We start from the raw sequence: 23,436 nt of genomic DNA, 5'->3' as shown, positions 1-23,436 counted from the left end.
TACAATCCGCAAAGCTATCACTCAAACCATGAAGAAGAACCCTCTTGAGGAGCCTTTCAAAACCATCACTTTACCCTACATTGCTGGGATCACAAAAAAGATCTCCAAAATCTTGAATAAACACAAGATCCAGGTCCGTTTCAACACATTACATAAAATCCGTGATCTGGTTCCGTCTGTAAAAGATGTGATTCCGGACATACAATACCCTGGTGTCTACAAACTAAGTTGCCTCTGTGGTAGTAGTTACATTGGAGAAACTAAACGCCATATCTCGGACCGCATTCGTGAACATAAAGCAGACCTTAAACACGGTAGGACCAACACCTCGGCCGTAGCAGATCATTGTTCTAATTCAGTAGGCTCACATGCCATTGACTTTTCCAAGACGGAGGTTCTTTGTAAGCCATCTGGCTTCCATGAGAGATTCGTTCATGAGGCTATCCACATATACAAGCACAGAGACAATTTCAACCGAGAAGATGGATTCTATCTTAGCAATCATTGGAAAGATTTGATAAATCATTTCAGTTCTTGATTGATTGTTCACGCTTACAGTGGCTTTCAGACAGCATACATAATAACAAATTTCGTCTCCCCCCTCCTCTTTTCAAAAAATAGATGGACTAGTCCTGGGCAAACTGCCAATCGTTGCGCGTGACGCAAAGTTATTTTTTTTATATAAATAAATAAATAGATATGCCGTTTTCAAAATAAATTGATGCAAACCGACACACCTGATGATGACCGTTTGAGTTATGGTCGAAACGTCGTGAGAATTTTTTATTGTTTTATATATATTTTGTTATTTTGTTGTTTCTCTTCAACGTGACTTTACCGAAAAAACTAAGAATATGAATTACTGCAGTCACGAAAGCTTTAAATCAAAATTTGTACAGATATACATTATATAAACAAATACCATGGAATGTTTATTACGGTGCCGAATGGTTTAATTCTCAAATATATTTTCACAACTCTTACACTGTAAATAATTTTCCATTTTTAAGATGTGTTTTCGATTGTTTTCCTCTTTCGCATGCACAGAATCACTGTATTTGTCAATATGGAAATGTCTTCATCTCGCTATGAATTAAAATGTCTCATGGCACTGATATTTTTTAGTAACTTCCTAAGCATAAAATTATATTTAAACAACCTATTTTCTAGTCTATTAAATTGCTTTAAGAACCTGCAAGTAAAACAAAAACTTTTTAATATAAAAAGGTATGTTTATGAATAACCATTCTTTATAAGAATTTAATCTATAAAAGGTCGGATAAATGTGTTGGCCCGAAAATAGAAAAACATTTGTACATTCCTATACAATAATTGTGATTTTTACCCTTTACAGTTGCATATATTTCTGGATGCTGTCATTATGCCAATCGGCACGACCTAGACTACAGAAACACTGCCAGTCTCTCCGAGTTCCACGTGCTGGCACAGCTCACTCCTTGTCACAGTTGTACTGCAGCAAGTATTCAGCCTGGGGGTGGCACAAAATGGATGAAAAAACAAATATCCATGTGTTAATTATTAAATCAAACTCTCAACTGTTAAAATAAGCAATAGGGAAAATTCCACAATCTGTGTTGGTGTTCACTCCATCCATATAGTAACCTGATTACCACTCGCACTTTGGCTTAACCTGAACTCAAGAAGCCGATCAACTCTCACCCTCACTCTAGCTCTCTCTGCTGCTAGCCACTTTTCATTGTGGCCATGTGCTTGGCGCCACAGTCACAAGATGTTAATTACCTCGCCTGGTATACAAGAGGTTGTGGGTTCAATCTTGACCTTGACGCATGTATATTTGGAGTTTGCATATTCTCCCCGTGGTCATGTGGATTTTTCTCTGGGTTTTCCCTCCACATTTATAAACGTGCGTTTTAAGAGTGTTTGGCTGCTATAAATTTCCACACAAGACACTTCGTTGAGCTGTCATTTGTGGCCAGGTCGCTTCTGAAAAAGAGCTATATAGCTGTGGACAATGCATTGAGTTTCTCACCACAAAGTCGATGGGGTCGTGCGGCTTCACCTTGCAGCACTCGTCGAGGCCCTGAGCCAGCGGCGGCATCACGTACTTCATGAGGTAGTTACGCAGGGGCAGGTGGCGGGCACCCATCGCCTCGTGCTCCTGACGCTTCACTTCCTCCCAGCACGCGTGCTGGCGAAGCGGGATACGAGCAAGGGCAGACCAATATAGTTTGCTCCTATTCTTAAAAAAAAAATAAACTATTGCCCCTGGAGTCACTGACATTTTATTTGAAGTTAAATAAAAGAAAGCCTAACCCTACCAAATGCCATCAACTTAATTAGTCCTTACCCCTTAAACCAATCGGAGTCTCTCCTGCTACCGCACACATCATCTGAGGCCCAAGCATGAGAAACCTCCGTTCGCTCATAAAACTCAGTGTTCCTTCATAGATGTAGCTGTAATAATGAATCAGGAGAGAAGCAAGAACCCAAGTCTGTAAGCATTATACTTAAAATTCCCGGTTAATGATTTTGCTTGCTTTGTTGAAGCTTTCGTGATTGCAGGAATTACTCTTTGGTTCTTTCGGTAAAGTCACGTAGAAAGAAAATAAATTAAAGAATAGAATACACACACTCTGTCTATGTTGTGTGTCTCTCTCTGTGTGTCTCTGTGTTGTCTCTCTCGGCTGGTGTGTCTGTCTGTGTGTACCCGTGTCTGTGTTTTGTCTCTCTCTCAAATTTAGCAATCTTTGGAAGAACGTAATCAACCAGGTAAGGTGCTGACTGTTGTGTTAGCCGACTCTCTGTGTTGGATTGCATTGTGTTTCTAAGTTCACGAGGTTTGTTTTCTACCTGATGACGATTGCTTGTGTTGCAATCGAAACGTATTCTATTATTTAATTTCTTTTCTTTCTACGTGACTTTACCGAAAGAACCAATGAGTAATTCCTTTATTTTTGTTTGTAAATTGATGTAGTCATCCTCTGTATTTCTTTTACATTTTCAACCAGTTCCCTATTCCTGTCACATGTAAAGCATGTACTCATACTTGCTGTTTATATCGCGACATATGTAACCAAGATTGTAACCAAGATCTGTACCATATAACATCTGTATCGTCGCAGGACGCCCATGAAATAGAGCCTACCAGCTTATTGGGCACTTCCTACCGAAATAAATTAAATATATCTACCTCAGCATACACGTCTTATCATTGCACTACAGTTACAATAGAATGCAGCTCCACTATAGTTACAATAAAGTAAGGCTGCACTAAAGTGTTTTGTATGTAGAAGGAAATCAAACACAGAGGGATCTCACTCAATATTCATACTGATAGGCAAGCAACCTCCTTCTCCTGGCCACTCGCGACGCGTGATACAATTTAATGTTGAGTTCAGGTGTGGGATGCCTGTATTACTTGAGCTATTCAGATGAGTTGTGCCGATCAATGCACTGACCCACTCCTCTTCCTGACAAAGTCTCTGGGCAGCCTGCTGTGCGTCCAGCAGCAGCTGGTCCACACGCCTCCGTGCCTCTCGCTCCCTCTGCTTCGCCTCCGCTCGCTGGGCTAACTCCAGCTGCTCCTCCGCTGAGGGTCCGTAATTACGGGGCTCGCCAATCAGCTTTCTAATCCGTCGCTTGATCTGAGCCACCTCGCAAACACTCACATCTGCATTAACACACGTGTGCAACACAACATACTACTTACTACGCATGCACTTTAGAGGGCGTTAATTCATTTAGGTTACTCGTCTATTGCATAGCCATATCAGCTCCTTGTGACCCATGTAGAATTTAAGGTTTCAAGTTATTTTGTTTAACCAGGTGAGAACTCAACACAACAGGATAGTCTCATTTGCAAATAATCTAGGGCATTAGTCTAACCAGTAGGTGCCGATGATTGCTATGTATAATCCTAATTGAGGAATAAAAGGTAAAGATTAGCTAAAGTAATTAGTATGTTATGGCGACAAGTTATCTCTGCTGCATGAATTCAACCACATCACTGGTTCACAGCATACACATCTGCACACATTATGCTTTAGAGAGCCGACGAAGACGCCGTGGCATTGAAACGCAAAATAGAACGCGCACGTGTAAAAATGTGCGAGAGCCAAACACTGACCAATGTGGTCAGGATGGATCTCCAGCTCATCGAAGTAGTCGAGGACCGTGTCGTCCTCGGAATGGCGAGCGTGAAACTCTGCGAGGCGTCTCCTCACGCGCTCCTCCGTGAGGTCAGCCTCCAGCACGGCGCACTCAGGCAGCGCCATGGCGCGGTGTAGCACAACGTCGTCTTCAGCGTCCAGCGACACCACCAGCTCTGTCACGCGGTTTGTACGCGACATCGCGCTGCGGTCACTACCCTGTCCCCTGCCACACACACTCACCTTGTCCGTTCTACTTTAAAAAGGAACCAACTAAACGCTGTTTTGCCATGCTAGCGAAATAAACACTGCATACCTGGGATTATGCTCTTGTCAAAGAGGGGCACTTTCCTCTTATTCAGTTCTTCACCATCTTCCTCGTCTTCCACTGTCAACATAATAGTGTCACTAAAGAGGAGTATTACCAGATTTTCAACCATTCCGGGCTGGAAACACCTCGCCACCATTTTTATTAACTCTGCCATAAAAATAGATGTAATCTAACACCATTGGTAATGGCTTGTTATCTTCTTCTATTGGTAACCCAGAAGCATTTGTGGATATTCCACTTCCTGTCACAATAGACAGTTTCTCCAGAGCATTGCCACTGTGACATTCCGGCAAAGTGAGACACATTTATCGATGCTAGCGGGATGATGGGACGAGTTTATTACATTCTCCAATCTTTCAATTGTGAGGCAAGCGCTCTCAAAACTTATTTCCAATGGCAATGCAGCACTGCCAACAGTATGCTAGAATGATAACAGTGCGTACGTTGATCGCCTCTCAAACACGTACCACACCTAGTGAGAGACTGGCCTTAACTGGAGAGAAAACCAACCTCTAGTAATAGGTTTTACCTTTTTAACAGGCACAAAAACTGACACCTTTATTCAAGGCATCATGTTTGCAATAACCACAACACAAGCAGTCAAAATGCAAACAAAAGAGACAACTCTGATAACAATATGCACTGTCCTTGAATTTGATTGGTCCATACCCGAGACGGCTTTTCTTAGAGCCTAGTCTCCACTGGTGTTGGACCAGAAGACGCCAAAAGGCGTACAACTCAAAAACAGCGCACTATCAGAGTATTGAGGGCTCGGGGTGAGCATTTACATTATGAGACCTCCTTTGCCAGTAACAAGATATAGGAATAGGTTTTACAACTCTGATAATAATATGCACTGTCCTTGAATTTGACAGTGCATATTATTATCAGAGTTGTCTCTTTTGTTTGCATTTTGACTGCTTGTGTTGTGGTCATTGCAAACATGATGCCTTGAATAAAGGTGTCAGTTTTTGTGGCAGTTAAAAGGGTACAACCTATTACTATATCTTGTTACTGGCAAAGGAGGTCTCATAATGTAAAAGTTGTAACACTTTGTTGCCTTGGTTTGACTAACGCATTACGAGAAATAAACTTGGCCCACAAAGAGACGTGTGCTGTAACGTCATATCTAGCTATGGTGTCACACACGTGGCGTGTGCCGGCTTGGCTGATGTGGTTTTTGTTGTGCTGTGTTGCTATAGCCAATTGTTGTGCAGCAAGCGCGCTGCATCAGTTGCATGACCATGCTGGTACGTAAGTGGGATATACGTCGTAGCGGTGATTAAGAAAAACTATTGTAAATTATAATTCACGCCGTTTATCTGAAATGCACATAAATATTAAGTACGTTATTTGAAATATTTTAATGTTATTCACGTGAGTAAATCTGCCGAAGATTTTTTATAAAATAGGTTCATGTGAAAAGTATTTTAATGTCCATTATGAAATTTCACTTACAGTTATATGTTAGTTGGAGGGAAATTGGTGGATGGTGTTGTGGATTTACCTGTGCTAGTATTACCAAAAACATTTCCAACAGTCACCTCCACAGGTAGTTGTACTCACCGCCAAACAGTTGCACTGCCTGAGAAAATGTTTTGGGGAAACCGTCCAGCACAAAGCCCTGATTTTGGCATGGTGGGGAAGACAACGTCTCTTTGTACAACCGTACCAAGTACGAATCTTCCAGTCGTCCTGGGCACCGCCAGACACACACAAACAGAGAAAACCCCATTTATCTTCACAGACTATAAAGACATGGGCAATTAGCCACTTGAGGATGTGAAAGTGGAATTTAGATAATCCTACACTTGGGGTTTCTGCAGCGAGGATGGGTTATTTATGGGAAGGCAGGGCTGGACCATGAAGTTACGCAGGCAGGGTCAGGTTTATATAATGCAGTTGATTTCTGAAAGTGATAGCAAGTCACTGTTCCATATGGCCAGGCAAAACTAAGCCAAAGTAACGCCATACTTAAACCAGCATTTGGCGGTACTAATCCCCATTGGCAGTTCTGAGTTAGAGATTGAAATTCCACATTTCCATAATATAGTCCAGTCTTACCAAAAGGAAAACCGATTTCTGATTTGCCAAGTGAAGTTTAATTTACTGAGCTCTAAGAAATTATGAGCGCAGAAACTCTTGGCTAGGATTGAAACGCACAACATAAGAGTGGGCTACAGCTGTTGTAAATAAAACACAGAGCCATAAAAGACGTGCAGTGGTGGTAACATCTCTTCTGACGAGACAATACACCTTCATTCTGCAGCATGTTCTCTCTAAGAGCCTCAAGAAAGTCCTGCGCTTCTTGAACGTCTTCTGTAAACGCCTCCACGTCTTCCTCGTGCCACTCAGTCTCCTCTTTCCTGCTAGCTGAGCCAACGATCCTCTCCTGATTCCCAGGGACAGAGACGTTAATAATAGACAGACATTGTTTCATCACCAAAATAATATAACCCTTACATCTATCGCCCAATGGGCCTTCCACATCACAGTTTTCCAGTGGCGTTTTTGAAACTAGCTAAAAGGCCCATCCGTCAAAGAACTTAAACATTATTTGACTGAGGATAAAATGGCCAGTTGTTTATTTATAATCCGTAATTCATTGGGAAAATGCATAATTGTGGACAAGAGAAAGCAATGTGGGGTTGTGACCCGCCTGTGTCTATTTTTAGGCATACATGGGACACCCATAAATTCCTGGATTCTTATGGTAAGAACTAAGGATGTCTAATCAACATGCTGTTATATGCGCTGCACGAGACATGGGGCATTGGCTGCCTGGCCTACCTACCAGCTTGGATAGAGCCTCTGTGATGACATCCTTCATGTTGACATGGTGTATTTTGTAATGCTTGCACAGCATTTGGGCCACAGTTGTCTTCCCAGTTACCGGTGGGCCCAGGATGCAGATTCTGATGGGCTGGGGATATAAAACAAAATATCTCTCTCACGACACAGCCCTGATGAAACAGTTAAACATCAGTAAAGTACGTTATTGTGGAATCTCCTCCCTGTATGAATCAACTCTTAATAACTTCATATTTGCCTTCATTTCTTTACACCATTTATTCGGAAAATATACCATAGTTTCCCGCTCGCGGGTCAACTCTGGCCAAATCATCAGCAGTGCGTGATGCAATCATGATGACGAGTTTGGCACCACCGTGAATTCCACGCACGAGCCACACCTTTGCGGCGATTTCCACTCTTAGCCATGGATAAACGTGGACAATACAGTGAGCCATCATGCGTTTAATAGTATAATACGAAGACTATTTAAGAGGAGAGCACATATGGGCAGAAACATATACATACAGCACTCACTATAAAAGGGCCCTTGTGCAATGTACACACAACATAAGCGTCATTAAGTGATGCAGTGGAGAACACTGTCTCAAACCTGGAGTTTCCGTGTGGCCCGGAACTCGCGCACCACCCGCTCCAGGTTGGCCAGCAAGCCGGCCTCCGCCACCCAGCGCACGTTCAACTCCTCTTTGACAAAAACGGCCTCCGCACACACGTCCAGCAGCAGCTGCTCCACATGATGGGGCTGGCAGGCGTGCAGGCGTGGACAGTGCACTCGCTCGATCAGATATGCAACCTCGCTCATTGGCTCGCATCTACTCATAATGCCAAGTAATAAGCAGTGACCTCTTTCACTTGCAGAAATTTTCACATGATTGAATATTACCCACGATGACATGGATCAGAAATATGGACACAATCAAAGAAAATGGAAGAAAAGCCAAATAGCATGCAAAAAGCTTGGATAGATGCATGCTGGGATATACACTGAAAGACTAAAAGAGGAACACAAATAACAGAGAACAAACGCAAATCATAGACATCATATTTGACTGCTAAGGAAAGTAAATGGGCTGGAGTATGACACTTCACTAGGGTCGCTTTCGGCCAATAGATGAGACTAACAACAGAGTGGTAGTTTAAGGAGAAAACATGTCTGAGAGGTCGACCACCTCAGAGATTGAGCCATGCTATCAGCTCATGTTCAGGAGTTAAATATATTGTGGCATTGCAGGACCATGAGGGTTGGTGATAGTGTGGGGAAGCCTGCATCACCAGCCATGGATTGATCATGGCTGGTGATGATAATGTCCTCTACACTATCACACATTTTGATTTAAAGCTTTCGTGACTGCAGTAATTCATATTCTTAGTTTTTCCGGTAAAGTCACGTTGAAGGGAAACAACAAAATAATAAAATATATATATAAAACAATAAAAATTCTCACGACGTTTCGACCATAACACAAACGGTCGTCTTCAGGTGTGTTGGTTTGCATAAAGTTATTTTTAAACGGTGTATTTATTTATTTATAAAAAAACGTCAGCGCCACGCGCAGCGATTTGGCAGTTTATTTAGGACTAGTCCATCTATATTCTGAAAAGAGGAGGAGGGAGACGAATTTTTTTTGTATGCTGTCTGAAAGCCATAATACTATCACACATGTTAAGTCAGGTGAAAGTATCTCCCACTTGAAACATTGGGTGCTGCTTATCTCCGAATGTTGTCCTAAACCATTGGTTAAAATTCTACATTGCTAAGGTGGGGCGAGTATCTACATATGGTAACCACTATTGACAATCCAAAGAGTTTTCCTTTAATCATCCCAGAGAGACAACGCACTGAATTTATCCATGACTGGATTTTAAGTCACAAACTTACAATTTTAAGTTAAGCACCCTAACCAAAATATGAGCTGAAAGGAATAAATATGTTTTTGTACTGAAATGTTATATTATTTAAATATATTAATCGGCAAACAAGTTGGAAGTTTGCTAAATAGAATGTGGCAGAAACGTCTTATAACCAGCAAGAGGAGGTTGAGACATTTTGTGGTGTAACCTAAAACATTTGTTGCGAATTCAATGATGAGGAGAGTAAATTGTCGCGATGGTGAATTGCCAGTGGCGTGGAGTTGTGGAGGAGTAAATAAGCCCAGGCTGCTGGGCACCGGTGGGGTGGAGATGCTTCCTCAGGAGCACTCTTACCAGGCAGTCCTTGTTGCTCAGGGCTTCATGTTTGGAGATGTGGCTGATGCGCCCCGTGCCCAGCCTCTTACTGATAGCCTGCGGTGCGGAGATACAACTTTCCATTCCATTCAGAAGCATCTCCACGTCACTCACAACCAATAGTGCACACGCGATTGAAGGCTTCCACTAAGTCTTCACATGATGAGGATAATGGGGTACATTTTCATGTCGGTCCTATTTTTCACCTGATTTCCGGCTTGTGGACCAAAAAGTAAAACTATTTTTATGCTAATTCTGAGGTAGGTACATTGAAACATATGTCAATGTATACATACTCACATCAATATTTAATTATTATGGTCAGGTGGCACTGTCATTTGAATCCATGACAATCACAATCAAAACTTTTTGGAGTTAAATTCGAGTCGGGGGTCGATTCAGCACTACAGTCCTAATCAGTGGACAAAACGAGTAACAGTTTGTAGGTAGTCAACAAGCGATAATGCTGTACGATAGTGAGGCTGACCTCAATCATGGGATGAGTGTGGATTCATTATTTTTATCTGATCATACAAGCGAGCTTTCACCAGCCAGAGAGGTTTCCTAAAAATGCAGAAATACCAAAAAAACCCCTTCCATCCCAAGCAAGAACTTCCTGAAAAAAATCTTGAGAGACCAGTGAGGTTTTCCAAAGTAAATAAAGTATTCGTCTTGTTATTTTAATTATTATTTGAATAAAGAATAGCCCATCCATGGCAAAAATGCGAAAACACGTTCTTACCTGTGCTACCTCTAGCTGAGTGTGTTTGCCCTCGTCCACAGCCAGGATGTAGCGAGTCTTGGGCTTGTGGTCAGCTATATTCTGAATCACTCTGGCAATATTCAAAAAGGAATGTCAACTCAGAGTGCCTCATTGTTCAGACCGAGGTGGTGCTCATCTCTGCAGAGTAGCTCTCAGTTACAGTTCTGTGGAGGTGGCCAGACACTGCACAGGATAAACACTTTTAACTTTATACTCACAGAGCGAATGTTTTAGGGCAAGTTCTTGCAAAACAATCCCTCATAAGGATTTGGCCAAACATCCCAATGCAGATTCTCCTGAGAGTGAGTGATGATTTCCTGGATTAATGGAGTACTTTATTTACTTCCTTAGGCAGCATTTCTACAAAACCTCTATAAGTGACAACGTGGACAGAGCAATTTGTTCACCTGCCCTTGCATCTCAATTTTACAGCTCATCAACACAACCCCGGCACTGGTGGTGTCCGTTGTGATTATACTAATTGTTTGAATTGTGCAGGGCATTTCCTTAAAATGTTTGTGGTTATAATGCTACCGAGTGTCAACAGAGATATATGCATGTTTTTTTTTTCCCAGAGAACCTTTCCAATCAGCATTTCAGCGATTAGCTGTAAATGTTCAATCAGTCGCCACCTCCAGCAAGTGAAAATGTTCCGACGTATGGAGAACCGAGCAAGCACACCTCCCCCTTACTGGCTGTTAACACCAGCATTGGCAGGCAAAAGTGCCCATTTGCAAGGTACCTTTTGCGTAATCAGCCGATTGTGCTTGTGCGTAATCAGTCGACTGTGGGGCAAGCACAATGTATTAGACGACAATGTTTGTTTTCTTACAGAGTATTCGTATAGATGGGAATGATACCTGATGTGCCTACATGCCTGTGCACACTGACAAAAAACAATGACTTAGCAACCACTAAGTGCTACATTCAAGGTCAACCATGAGCCCGGATTCGCCAAAAGAGTAAAAGGATTCCCATACCCTGCCAGGTCTCGGATGTGAATGGTCGGCAGGACGTTTGTTCCTCTATCAATCACAGGTACTGCAGGCGACTCTCCCAACCAGGCGGTCTGTTAAAACATGAACACATGTGTGAATGCTGGGGGCACACATCAGTGTCACTTCTAAAAAAAAGATGAGACAAATATCAACCTGTAGAATTATGCTGTGATAGTCACCTTGAAAAAAAAATGAAAAGGTTCTTCCCCCATTCCATAGGGCAGTCCAGAAGACACCACATAGCCAATGAACTTTTTCTTACTCTGAAAGTAAAAGTGTCATCAAATAACATTGCACCACGATGTATTGTCATAAGTGTAGCAACATTTGAATCGATTGGCGGTGACCCGGGTCACCATCGTGACCCGGGGGTGCCAAAACCTCCATAACTCCGAAACCAGAAGGCCTATGAAGACGGGAGATGTCACTGAGCCCGATACACACGCCAAATATGGAAATAAAAAACACATGCAAAACACCCATAAAAAAGGGGGGCTGCTGGGGATTTGTGCGTGGCAACGGCTGTTTATTGCTTGTTTTGAAAGTGCATCAGGATGCTGGTCTGGTCATTCCCCAGCACGTTCTGCTTCTTATGGGGGCGGTCACCCCCCTTGTTTTTGGGAGCGAGACCACTTGGAGGCAATGGCGCACCAGGCGCTCTCTTGGTACGGCCGGCGGTCATGGTCGTGCTGGCGGGATTGACATCATCGTCATCATCGCTCCCAGCGTCGCCCTCCGGCAGGACAGGGTGGTAGTACCAGCGATGCTCCCAGAAAAAAACCCTTAAACTATGCCCGGCCCACCAATATTTTGCGGTGACCCGGGCTACCGCCAATCGATTCATTTGTACTAATGTATTATCATTTGTTAGCCTTGAACAAATATTGAAACTATGGGTTAAATATTTTTTACTTGATTTACAAATATATCCCAATTGTGCTATGGGATTTGTGTCATGCGATAAAGAAACACCCATCAGGACCTTCCTCAGGCAACAGGACTGTAGCCAGTTCCGAGATCCTGTGTCAATGTGTCTAAATGTGGTCGTTACAGATGAGCACTTGCTGACCATGTGATCGCAGCCAACTTAAGTTTATTATTATTACTACGCTTATTTACCCAGGAAAGCCTCACTGAGTCTCAGGTCTTTTTAGGAGGGTCCTGCCAAAGTTTCGCAGTAGGGGGTGATGATTGCTATGTGTAATCCCAATTGAGTTGAGGGTAAATCTCACGAGATTAGAACAATAACATCTTGAGAACTAAGCAAAGTCCAATTCATCATTCATTGGTCATGTATTCACTCACTTAGAATATATATTCATCATAAATGTCGTGCTTCATTGTTTTATACTATTTAGAAATTATGTTGTTAGTACCAACTGAACTGACCTAATATACCACATCATGTGAGGGAAAGTGCCAGGAAGATGACAGCACATGGCTACTTGTGAAGTAATTTGTTGCTCACCATGTGTCTGGCCCCCAGTGTACTAATACATTCTTGCCCTGTGAGCCGTGACCAAATTAAGCAAAAAATGTGTAAACTACACTTCAGAACTTGGCTTAATTATTAGTGATTAACTAGATTCAAACCTAGTGTTGGCAAAGGCATTATAATTCATCATGAGCCACCTGAGCTAGCTAAGCTAGCTGGCCATCTTAAGAGCTGAGTAAATAAACTATGTAAATACCGTCTTGCCCAGCTTCATGACCAGCTTCTCCAAGGCCACATGATCCTTGAATGCAGGATGAGGCCTTCTTTTCCGATGGTCATCATCAGTGAACGGAACCTCCGGATCATCCTACAGGGTGAGAGGCACATCAGAGCCTGACCATCCCTTGTCAGTTTCTCCAGTAGGAGAAAACTAGTAATTTTACATTCAGCATCCCTATCTCCTCCGGAACTACTGTATGCACCTCACAAATTCTGGAATCAGTCAAAGATAGTCCTCTATAACTGCATAATATTTTTTTACTTTCAAATATCATGTATTTTTGCTAAGAGGTTTATGTGGCTGATAATTTTGTCATTTTTCTGTCTCCGAATGCAAATTTTTCTTTAATTGTTTTCGTATTTTGTTATGATTAATTATATTCTAATGATGCTATCGGTGCCATGTCATGTAATGAGGCATTATTTATTTGGAACACACAATGAACATTGCAACATCTCATCATGTGGGTAATGGCCAATGGTATCAAGAGAATTGCATATGCCACCACTTCAACAGGCCACTCACATGTAACCCTAGATAGCACCATTATGCCCTGTTAAGAGTATTTGATGCATATGTAGTTGCTGCAATCTTAACTTTCATGCTACAATACGATACAATCCCAAATTTCACGATGTGACAATCATCACAATATCAGTTTCCCATTTTTTATCATTCTACTTCACATTTATTTTTATTGTAATATGTTTGTGCTTTGCTGTACTTTTAGTATGAATAAAGATTACTTGAAAGTTATTAAATTTCAGTTCACTCAGCATACGTTTGCCATATATAATACACCTTCTAATCAATAACGCTTAAAACACACAGCCAGTGAGTTCCTCAAATTAATTAAACAATGAGCACCACTATAAAAAGGATAATGTTAATCACCATGTCATAAATTACTCTGAAAAACAATTTTCAAAGACTAATTTATCTATTAATTTACAGTACATCTTTCATTCTGGAGCTTTTAACTTTAAAAATATTGAAAGGAAATAAAGGTACTTCTGAAAAAATGAGCAACGACAATCACGACGAGAATATTTTACAAAACTGACGATACAATCATCGTGGATCTTATATCACACAATATATTTTAGTATCACCATATCCCAATTAGAACTCCACCACCTTAATGTAATTTTGTACGTTTTTGTCCAATGAACCAGGACGTTATGGATCATAGCATGGCTTGCTTATGTTCAAGAAGCGTGTGCACTTTTCATGCAGTGACTTACGGGATCCACAGGCTTGGTGAGTGTCCATGTCATGAAGCTTGAGATCAAGATGAAGATCTTTGGGTCCTTGAAGTTCTCAATCTCAGCATGCAGGGCTAAGATAGCAACAACACCAACATTTCACATATCAGTGGTGATTGCAGATGACACAAAATCATATTCAACAATAAATAGAAGACTACTGCAAATAAACAAATCAAGACCAATGTCTCGAATGCCACCAACAATGTACTTATGTCTCATAAAGTGTGAACCTCATTGTAAGGTTTATACCAAACTAAGACTTTTAAAAGCATACCTGTCAACCCAAATGTTTTACCTGTATTCTTGTACAAGGAAATTAAGTTTTCAGGTCCATACGTTGTACAGCCGTTTCAATACGGGAAACATTTTTTTTGTCTATTTGTGTGTGTTTATTTCTTGTGATGGGACTTTCTAAGATGATATTTATAAGGGCACAAGGTGACCAATAAGGTCTGAATTGGTCTGTAATAAGGTAGGCACTGATAAGGGGTTGACAGGTATGTAAAAATAATAAAGTCAAACGAGTGATTGGCAAAGCTTATTACTACTGGTGATGAAAATTCTAAAACCCAGTATCTACATAGGATGACCACTGAGAGATTTTCTTACATTGACATGCTAATCTCTCACAATACAATGGCCACCTCCACAGCTTCGTCGTCGTGGAGGTATCCCAGCTCTCCGATCTTACATTTACATGCAAATTTGATTTCTAGCCCCACTCACTTCGCTTATGACCCTTGGGCTACACCCATCTCAAACCTTTATAACATCCTGCCTCAGCAGAATTCACATGTCAAGATCAGTTACAGCCCAGCTTCTCTGCTACCAGAGGAATGGAAATATCATCTCATGGTTTGTGGTGCATATTCCTTTCAGCAGAAGACTAGTGCCAGAGTAAATAGTGGATACAATGGTGTTCTGTACCTGAATGTACCCATGCAGCCTCATCCAGGAGATCGGCCGTCTCCCTGATGTCATAGACAATAATGTCGCAGCCCAAGAGGAAAGACTTTAACTCCTCCCGAGATGAGGCCTGTTCATGAATGAGCCACGTCACATGTGAAAAAACAATACCATTTTTTGTGAACTTAAGGCTTACTTTATTGTTGTCTATAAATACAGCCACATGTTCGCTTGTATTTTTGGCTGAAAAATAATGATAGTCCTTTATCCGTGAAAGCCTTACTAAGTGTCAGCTCTTTTAGGAGGCACCTGTATTGGGATTTTGGCCAATTTATTTTTGAGACTTTTGTTAAATAAGAAGACACCAAAGTACCTGGAGAAAATTCCTAGAAATAAGGGACTAACACTCACTAAAATAAAAAAAGTTAAGATCATCTCCATGCACTACCATCTCCTGGCCATTTCAATACCCATGCTCATGATGATATCAATATAATTCACCACCTTGTGTGAAGTCAACAATATTTTTCCTATGTATCGACTGGTCCTGCCACAGAATGTGTAATTTTCAATGGTAGCTTATGACTGCCAAAATAGATTTGTAGCACCCAAGACTTGTTTGAGCAGGAAGATACTTTCAAGTGTTAAGATATGTTATTTGTAACAATTAAAATAAGCATTTCATTCTCATCCTCATCAGCTGTTCTATCCACTGCTGGATTTAGGCCTAATTTGTCACCATCCCTCACAGTTTCGTGATTCAACAATCAATGTAGCTCTTGCACAAAATGATCTCATTGCTTCAGGAAGGTGACCTTCCTCTCAGGTGTGTTCCTTCCTTCAGCTGCCACTGTCATCCATCTCAACCATCAGCCACCTTCCCTTCTAGCAGTGTTTTAGCCAAGCAGACATGGATGTGTCTTGCCCAAGCCTACTTGATTTTCTTAAGTTAATGAACAATGTCTCTAATGCATGTGCTCTTCTTTGTCTATCAGTGTAGACATCTAACTGTTGGTCTTCAGAAGACATAACACTAATATTGGAACTACCGTACTGCAATGTGTTTATAAACAGGAAAAGGCAACATACCTGCACAGTCTCAAGCACAAAGGGTGGTGGCTGCTGCTGGGTCTGGCTCAGGGACCCTACCACCTGGTAGGTGCCCTCCCTCGCCTGTGAGAAGCCGTCCTGCTCCTCCCCCTCCTCTTCCTCCTCCAAATCCAGTGGCTCTGTGGATTCCCCGACCACGCACTGTGACAGATACTGCCGAGAAAAGGGCACACAAATGCCAAATATGCAATATTAATGGTAACATACTTTATGTGAAAAGATTACAATCTTAGCTTAGCTCTGGTTATCAAGGTTTAATATTTCCCACAAAACTTCACTCATAACACTGTGTGGTGGCATGGGAAGGGTGCATCTGTCTCCCATGCAGCCTGGCACCTCTCATAAAAGCCTGCCGGTTGTACGGTTGTGAAATGCAGGGTGCTTTAGAAATGTTTTAACACTTCTGAGAATTTGCAACAACACCACAAGAAATGTGCCTCCAGGCTCTGGAGACCACCTGGTGAAGATTCCGGGCATGTGTTGATAATGATGGCGGACAAGTGGAGACTCTTTGACTTTTTGAAGCTATTAACATACATTTGTTGTCACGTTACTGTGTCTTATCCGTTCTTTTACCACAAAAAAACGATAGTCCCATGTAAGTGTTAACATTTTCTTGAAGCATCCTGTATTTGTGAGCAAGTGAATATAACCAAATTACAAAATCAAAGTCATACTCTAAGAAGTACTGGGATCTTGACTTAAAGCTTTCGTGACTGCAGGAATTCATATTCTTGGGTCTTTCGGTAAAGTCACGTAGATAGGTTCAAAGAAAATAACAAAAAATAACGAAAAAACTACGACGTTTCAATCGGAATCACAAGCGATCGAAACGTCGTAGTTTTTTGTTACCGAAAGACCCAAGAATATAAGAACTTGGATTTTAAGCCCGGAAGCAGTGGTGCAATTATGATGCCTTTATAATCAGTGTATAAGATGAATTTAGCATTACTAACTTGAAGTTGTGGCTAAAAATACACTAAGTCTAGCCACCTTACCCAAAGTGGTTCAATGGTGAGTACTTGAATTTGTATCTCTTTAGTTAGGGTCGAATGTAGATGCAATTAAACTCACCATTCAATTACATTTGATTGACACTCCTCCATGTAAGGTCAAAGGGTATGAAATTGCCTGATGGTCTAAAATTAGTTCCTCTATTTGTATATTAAACGCTTCAGAGAGATTTGATTTGAATCACTCATGGACCTGTGAATCTACACGAAACATAACTGGAATCACAATGGCAATTCCAGATCTCAAAGTTCTTAAATAAAATCCCACCCAGAGCTACTTCGCAGAAACCTGAAATAAATAAATAAACAATTATGAATGCCAAGGGAATAAAAGTATGAGTGATATTATATGTTCTACAATACTCACCGTACATTCTTACACGGTGACATTATACATACACTCTACAATTTCCCAGCGGCATGCATGGTAAACAAAGCACCATTATGTTTAACAGAGTAAATAAAACACAACACAAAACTGTCGATAAAAAACATTGAATTAAGGAATTATGAGACAGTAGACTCAGGCTCTAAATGTAATGAACATTTTTTTTATTTAAACCATTTGGCTGACTAAAATAAGATTTTATTTTATAACGTGAAACGGACACTTTCTTATTATTTTATTAGCATTTTGTATTGACACAATGCGGTTGTATTAATTTAAAGCATTTAATGCAGGTACATCACTACAGTGGCACTCCCCTTATCCGCAAAATTCTATTATCCGCCAAGTAGGCCCATCCACAAAGACCATGGATATTATGGGTGACAGTGGAAAATGTCAGTCATTGCTGTCCACACTGTGGCGATAGGTCCCTGTGCTGTGTGGCAGGACGTTAACAGTGTCAACAGTGTACCATACATACTGTAACATGGGATATTTCAGTGCAGAAAATAAACACAGGTGTCTCCTCTTGCACAATTAAAAGTTGAACAGCGACAGGATGCTCTCTCTCCCTCACATTTCTCCACAGGAGACAAAACATCAGGCATAAAACAACAGCCTCCGATTGGCAACAACACATATATGTTAATCACGGGCGGCTGAGACTGTGAATCTATACGGTTATATGAACAAGGCTCTCTGCATGGATGACACTGCTCAGCATCACCCATTGTATTATGCCATGCTCCACATCACAACACATATGTGACGCAGCATTGGCATTGCATCAGGAAGACCAACAAGGATCAATTACTATGATCCAGGGATAATTATTTTTCTAACAGTTCTCCATAAAAAGTGGTCCCCACTTAAAGCTCAGATACAAGGTTACTGGAACTATACTATGCGGTATAACCCAAAAATACATATAGACCATTGTATTAGCTATAAAAAAATTTTTGTCACAAGTCATACTTAGAGCTGTGAACAAACCTCTCCAATATTCCTGCCGACATACGAGTCGACATGGCTGATGAACACCCTCCTGATGGGCAGGCCCTCTCCTCGTGACTTGCTCATGGCTGCTGGCACTACTGTCTCACACAGCAGACACACAGGGGTGCACCTCACACACAAGATATAGTCATCATCAACAATGGCCATTATCTATACGGTGTTGGATGAAGGTCTCCCCAAGCTGTCACGATCTCTAACAGCATCTTATTGCAACGATCCTTCTATCTCATGCACACGCGCCGATCTCCAAGAAAAACTGAACATCCCTCCTTATATCTCACTTGAAAACAGAAGATACCATTGTTTATGTGTATGTATCTTTCACAAAAAAGTCTCAAACACGGTACATCTACAATATATACAGTATTTAGGAAACTTGTCAAAGCATTTCCTTGAGTCCTGTATTCATTTGCACAGGGTCTAGTAAGGGCTTATTCGATACAGAATAATCCAGGGACATAGGCTATTTGGCCTTGATGTCATCTGTGACCGTTGAGTGGTGTACTATTTAGTCTTTGGTTCTTTCGGTAAAGTCACGCAGATAGAAAATATATAATAAATAAAAGCATGAAAAATGATCAAAAAAAAATAAAACAAAAAACATTAATGTAGACTGTAGCCTGGTTTTTAATCGGAGTGAGTGTACTGGCAGTCTATAATGTAGATTGTAGCCTGGTTATTAATTGGAGTGAGTGTACTGGCAGTCTATAATGTAGATTGTAGCCTGGTTATTAATTGGAGTGAGTGTACTGGCAGTCTATAATGTAGATTGTAGCCTGGTTGTTAACCTCAGTGAGCGTACTGGCAGTCTATAATGTAGACTGTAGCAACTGGTGTACTGTCACCTAAACAGCACATAGCACTTGAGCTGGAGGGATCTGCTGATGGTGTCCGGTGAGTGTAACTATAGAATACTACGAACGATGCATTCACGCAAGCACCCGATGCTCCGTTTTGAAGTTTTAAAATGAAGCATCTTTGAATTATATTGTTTAGAATGAGATAATTGTATTTCTTCATTAAAAGCTGAAATCATTTTAAATATAGAAGACTTAATTGAAAAGGACATTTCGTGTGAATTTTCTCTCGTCGTTAAGAAGATGGCCTTGCTGGGGGTTCGGGATCGTGATAAGGCGACATAGCGCTGCTGGCCGTTCGAGAAGACCGCCGTCTGCAGATCGATTCCAACGTGATCGATCGTCTGTCCCTGCGTACCGTCGTTCATGAAAATGACGGAAAGTGATAGCGTTCATCACAGATAGATAAAGTTGTGCGCTTATATAAGAGTACATCAGTGAGTGGTGTTAGATTGAGCGTCTGGTGAGGGTCAAGTGAATGTAGTGGTTTTTTTTTGTGAGTGAGGTGTCTGATGAGCATCTGTATCTCTGTGGTCCTGAGATACAGTAAATGTATTTGTGTATTTTAGTGGGTAAAAAATAACTCCATTTACGTCTCGGCGTGTAGTAGCATATCTCAGTGTGGCAGTATACCTCTATGTACTGTATCACAGCGCGTCAAATAAAACACATTCTCCTGTGGAGGGAGCTGGTAGGAACGTTGGGTTGCTCGGTCAATGGCCAGGGTCAACGGCGGCACCACCACGTGGTGTATTCCACAAATATGCCCGACTGTGAGGGCGGGCACAAGCCGGCGTGAGTAGGTTAAACGTTGAGTTTTATAAGGGCACCACGGGGTGACCAACCCCTCCCCACCCAGCCCCACCCCTTCCACGCCCCACCCAGCCCCTCCACACCCAGCCCCTCCCCACCCAGCCCCACCCCTTCCACCCCCCACCCAGCCCCACCCTCCCCACCCTCTCCACCCAGCTCCTCCACACCCAGCCCCTCCCCGCCCTCCCCACCCTCTCCACCCAGCCCCACCCCTCCCATTTTTGGATGCACGACGGACAGACGGACACAATAATCCCCCGTGGGCTGGTGGTGTAACCAGGAAGTTCCTACCAGTATTAAGTACTGTGCTAGATGTATGTTTTTAATTGTACTGTTTATGTACAGTACTGTGTAGCTCAGTGTGTATCTCTGTGTACTGTCTGCATGGCTGCAGTTGACGCACTGTACGTGTAATTTATATACTTGTATCTGTATGTTGGTTATGTACTGCGTGTATCTGTGTAGTTTATGTACTGTATGTATGCGTAGTTTATATTCTGTATGTATCTGTGTGAAGTTTAGGTACGGTGTGTATGTAGGTTGTGTACTGTATGTATCTGTGTGAGGTTTAGGTACTGTATGTATCTGTGTGAAGTTTAGGTACTGTGTGTATGTAGGTTGTGTACTGTATGTATCTGAAGTTTAGGTACTGTGTGTGTGTGTAGGTTGTGTACTGTATGTATCTGTGTGAAGTTTAGGTACTATGTGTATGTAGGTTGTGTACTGTATGTATCTGTGTGATGTTTAGGTAATATGTGTGTAGGTTGTGTACTGTATGTATCTGTGTGAAGTTTAGGTACTGTATGTATCTGTGAAGTTTAGGTACTGTGTGTATGTAGGTTGTGTACTGTATGTATCTGTGTGAAGTTTAGGTACTGTGTGTTTGAGTTGTGTACTGCATGTATCTGTGTGAAGTTTGAGTCCTGTGTGTGTGGGTTGTGTACTGTATGTATCTGTGTGAAGTTTAGGTACTGTGTGTGTGGGTTGTGTACTGTATGTATCTGTGTGAAGTTTAGGTACTGTATGTATGTGTAAAGTTTAGGTACTGTATGTATCTGTGTGAAGTTTAGGTACTGTGTGTATGTAGGTTTTGTACTGTATGTATCTGTGTGAAGTTTAGGTACTGTACGTGTGTGTGGGTTGTGTACTGTATGTATCTGTGTGAAGTTTAGGTACTGTATGTATGTGTAAAGTTTAGGTACTGTATGTGTGTGGGTTGCGTACTGTATGTATCTGTGTGAAGTTTAGGTACTGTATGTGTGTGGGTTGTGTACTGTATGTATCTGTGTGAAGTTTAGGTACTGTATCTGTGTGAAGTTTAGGTACTGTATGTGTGTGTGGGTTGTGTACTGTATGTATCTGTGTGAAGTTTAGGTACTGTATGTATCTGTGTGAAGTTTAGGTACTGTATGTGTGTGGGTTGTGTACTGTATGTATCTGTGTGAAGTTTAGGTACTGTATGTGTGTGTGGGTTGTGTACTGTATGTATCTGTGTGAAGTTTAGGTACTGTATGTATCTGTGTGAAGTTTAGGTACTGTATGTATCTGTGTGAAGTTTCGGTACTGTGTGTATGTGTGTGTGGGTTGTGTACTGCATGTATCTGTGAAGTTTAGGTACTGTATGTATCTGTGTGAAGTTTAGGTACTGTGTGTATGTAGGTTGTGTACTGTATGTATATGTGTGAAGTTTAGGTACTGTATGTGTGTGGGTTGTATACTGTATGTATCTGTGTGAAGTTTAGGTACTGTGTGTGTGGGTTGTGTACTGTATGTATCTGTGTGAAGTTTAAGTACTGTGTGTGTGTGGGTTGTGTACTGTATGTATCTGTGTGAAGTTTAGGTACTGTGTGTGTGTGGGCTGTGTACTGTATGTATCTGTGTGAAGTTTAGGTACTGTGTGTGTGGGTTGTGTACTGCATGTATCTGTGTGAAGTTTAGGTACTGTATGTATCTGAAGTTTAGGTACTGTATGTATCTGTGAAGTTTAGGTACTGTGTGTATGTGTAAAGTTTAGGTACTGTGTGTATGTGTGTGGGTTGTGTACTGTATGTATCTGTGAAGTTTAGGTACTGTATGTATCTGTGAAGTTTAGGTACTGTGTGTATGTGTAAAGTTTAGGTACTATGTGTGTATGTGTGTGGGTTGTGTACTGTATGTATCCGTGTAAAGATCGGCCTCTGCGGAGGAGGCTCGTGAAGGACTCTCCAGAGCACTTGGAGAGCACATCTGTGCAAAAGAGCTTCACAGCTCAACAGATTCCTCAAGGTGTATTACTGTATCTATTTATTTATTTTAAAGTGATGATTCTGACGTTACCTTCCCGTGGTGACCGACCGCCGTTCTCTCGCCTCTCCGTGCGGGTGGCGCGCGTCCCCTAGGTTACCGGCAATCTCGGCGTCGCCTCGTTGCTAAGAGACGCCCCCCCCCCCGCCCCCCACCCCACCCGCTCTGAACCCCCGCGGCCCCCCCCCCGCCCTCCACCAGCACTGGCCCCGTGACGTGGCGCGCTCCGCACAAAACACCACGTGGAGGCCTCCCCCCCCCCGGCCCCCCGGCCCCCCAGACACACACATCCCCCTGGGCCATCAAAGCCGCACAATTTGGGCCCTAGAGGCCGGTGACAGCTTGCCTCGCTTTGGCTGGAGGTGGGCGGCGGGAGCGTGGAGGTCAAAGTGGGGCCGGCTATGCCACGTTTTAGGCCGTGCGAGGGGGGCATTAACCGGCCTCACGGAAACCACAATTCTCGCACGAGCCACGCGGCTGCTCTGGGGCAACAGGACATTCCACATTCACGATTTCTACCGGATTGCACCACCAACCACCGACGTCCCACAATTAGTCTAATATTTTGTAGCACCCGGCTGGGTTTGACCCCGCGGGTAGTTCTGGGAAAATTGGCATCTGTGGTGGGGTGACAGGAATTATTTTGTACCGAAATCTTGTGCCATTTTGTTTAACTTTCCCGCAGTATACGGCAGAGCTTTGAGACTACACTAAGGCTGAATTGAGAAATATGTGTTTAGTGGATGCGAGAACACCGATTATTATCATGGGTGATGTAGCTGTTTGAACGGCTCTCCTCCACCCTAC

The 23,436-nt window shown here is 42.1% G+C and overlaps 1 protein-coding gene across 1 annotated transcript; it reads right to left on the bottom strand.

Moving 5' to 3' along the window:
* Nucleotides 1–906: 906 nt before the first annotated feature.
* Nucleotides 907–22,768, bottom strand: LOC116945880 (adenylate kinase 7-like). The gene is made up of 19 exons (XM_032960520.2): nucleotides 22,663–22,768; nucleotides 18,653–18,753; nucleotides 16,238–16,411; nucleotides 15,170–15,278; nucleotides 14,219–14,313; nucleotides 12,951–13,061; nucleotides 11,439–11,522; nucleotides 11,242–11,330; nucleotides 10,241–10,331; nucleotides 9,478–9,555; nucleotides 7,865–8,014; nucleotides 7,256–7,384; nucleotides 6,718–6,853; nucleotides 6,028–6,156; nucleotides 4,447–4,518; nucleotides 4,109–4,306; nucleotides 3,441–3,652; nucleotides 2,012–2,170; nucleotides 907–1,489 (listed from the first exon to the last, which is right to left on the bottom strand). Exons 2-19 carry the CDS (start codon nucleotides 18,737–18,739, stop codon nucleotides 1,451–1,453), a joined length of 2,142 nt encoding a protein of 713 aa, XP_032816411.1. The 5' UTR covers nucleotides 18,740–18,753; nucleotides 22,663–22,768; the 3' UTR covers nucleotides 907–1,450.
* Nucleotides 22,769–23,436: the final 668 nt, after the last annotated feature.

Source organism: Petromyzon marinus, chromosome 2 (assembly GCF_048934315.1).
Source record: "Petromyzon marinus isolate PM22_M1 ecotype Great Lakes invasive population chromosome 2, UKy_Petmar_22M1.pri1.0, whole genome shotgun sequence".
NCBI classification, from domain to species: Eukaryota; Metazoa; Chordata; class Hyperoartia; order Petromyzontiformes; family Petromyzontidae; genus Petromyzon; species Petromyzon marinus.
The sequence above is the reverse complement of the archived record's forward strand: the minus strand, read 5'-3'. Positions and strand labels throughout refer to the sequence as shown.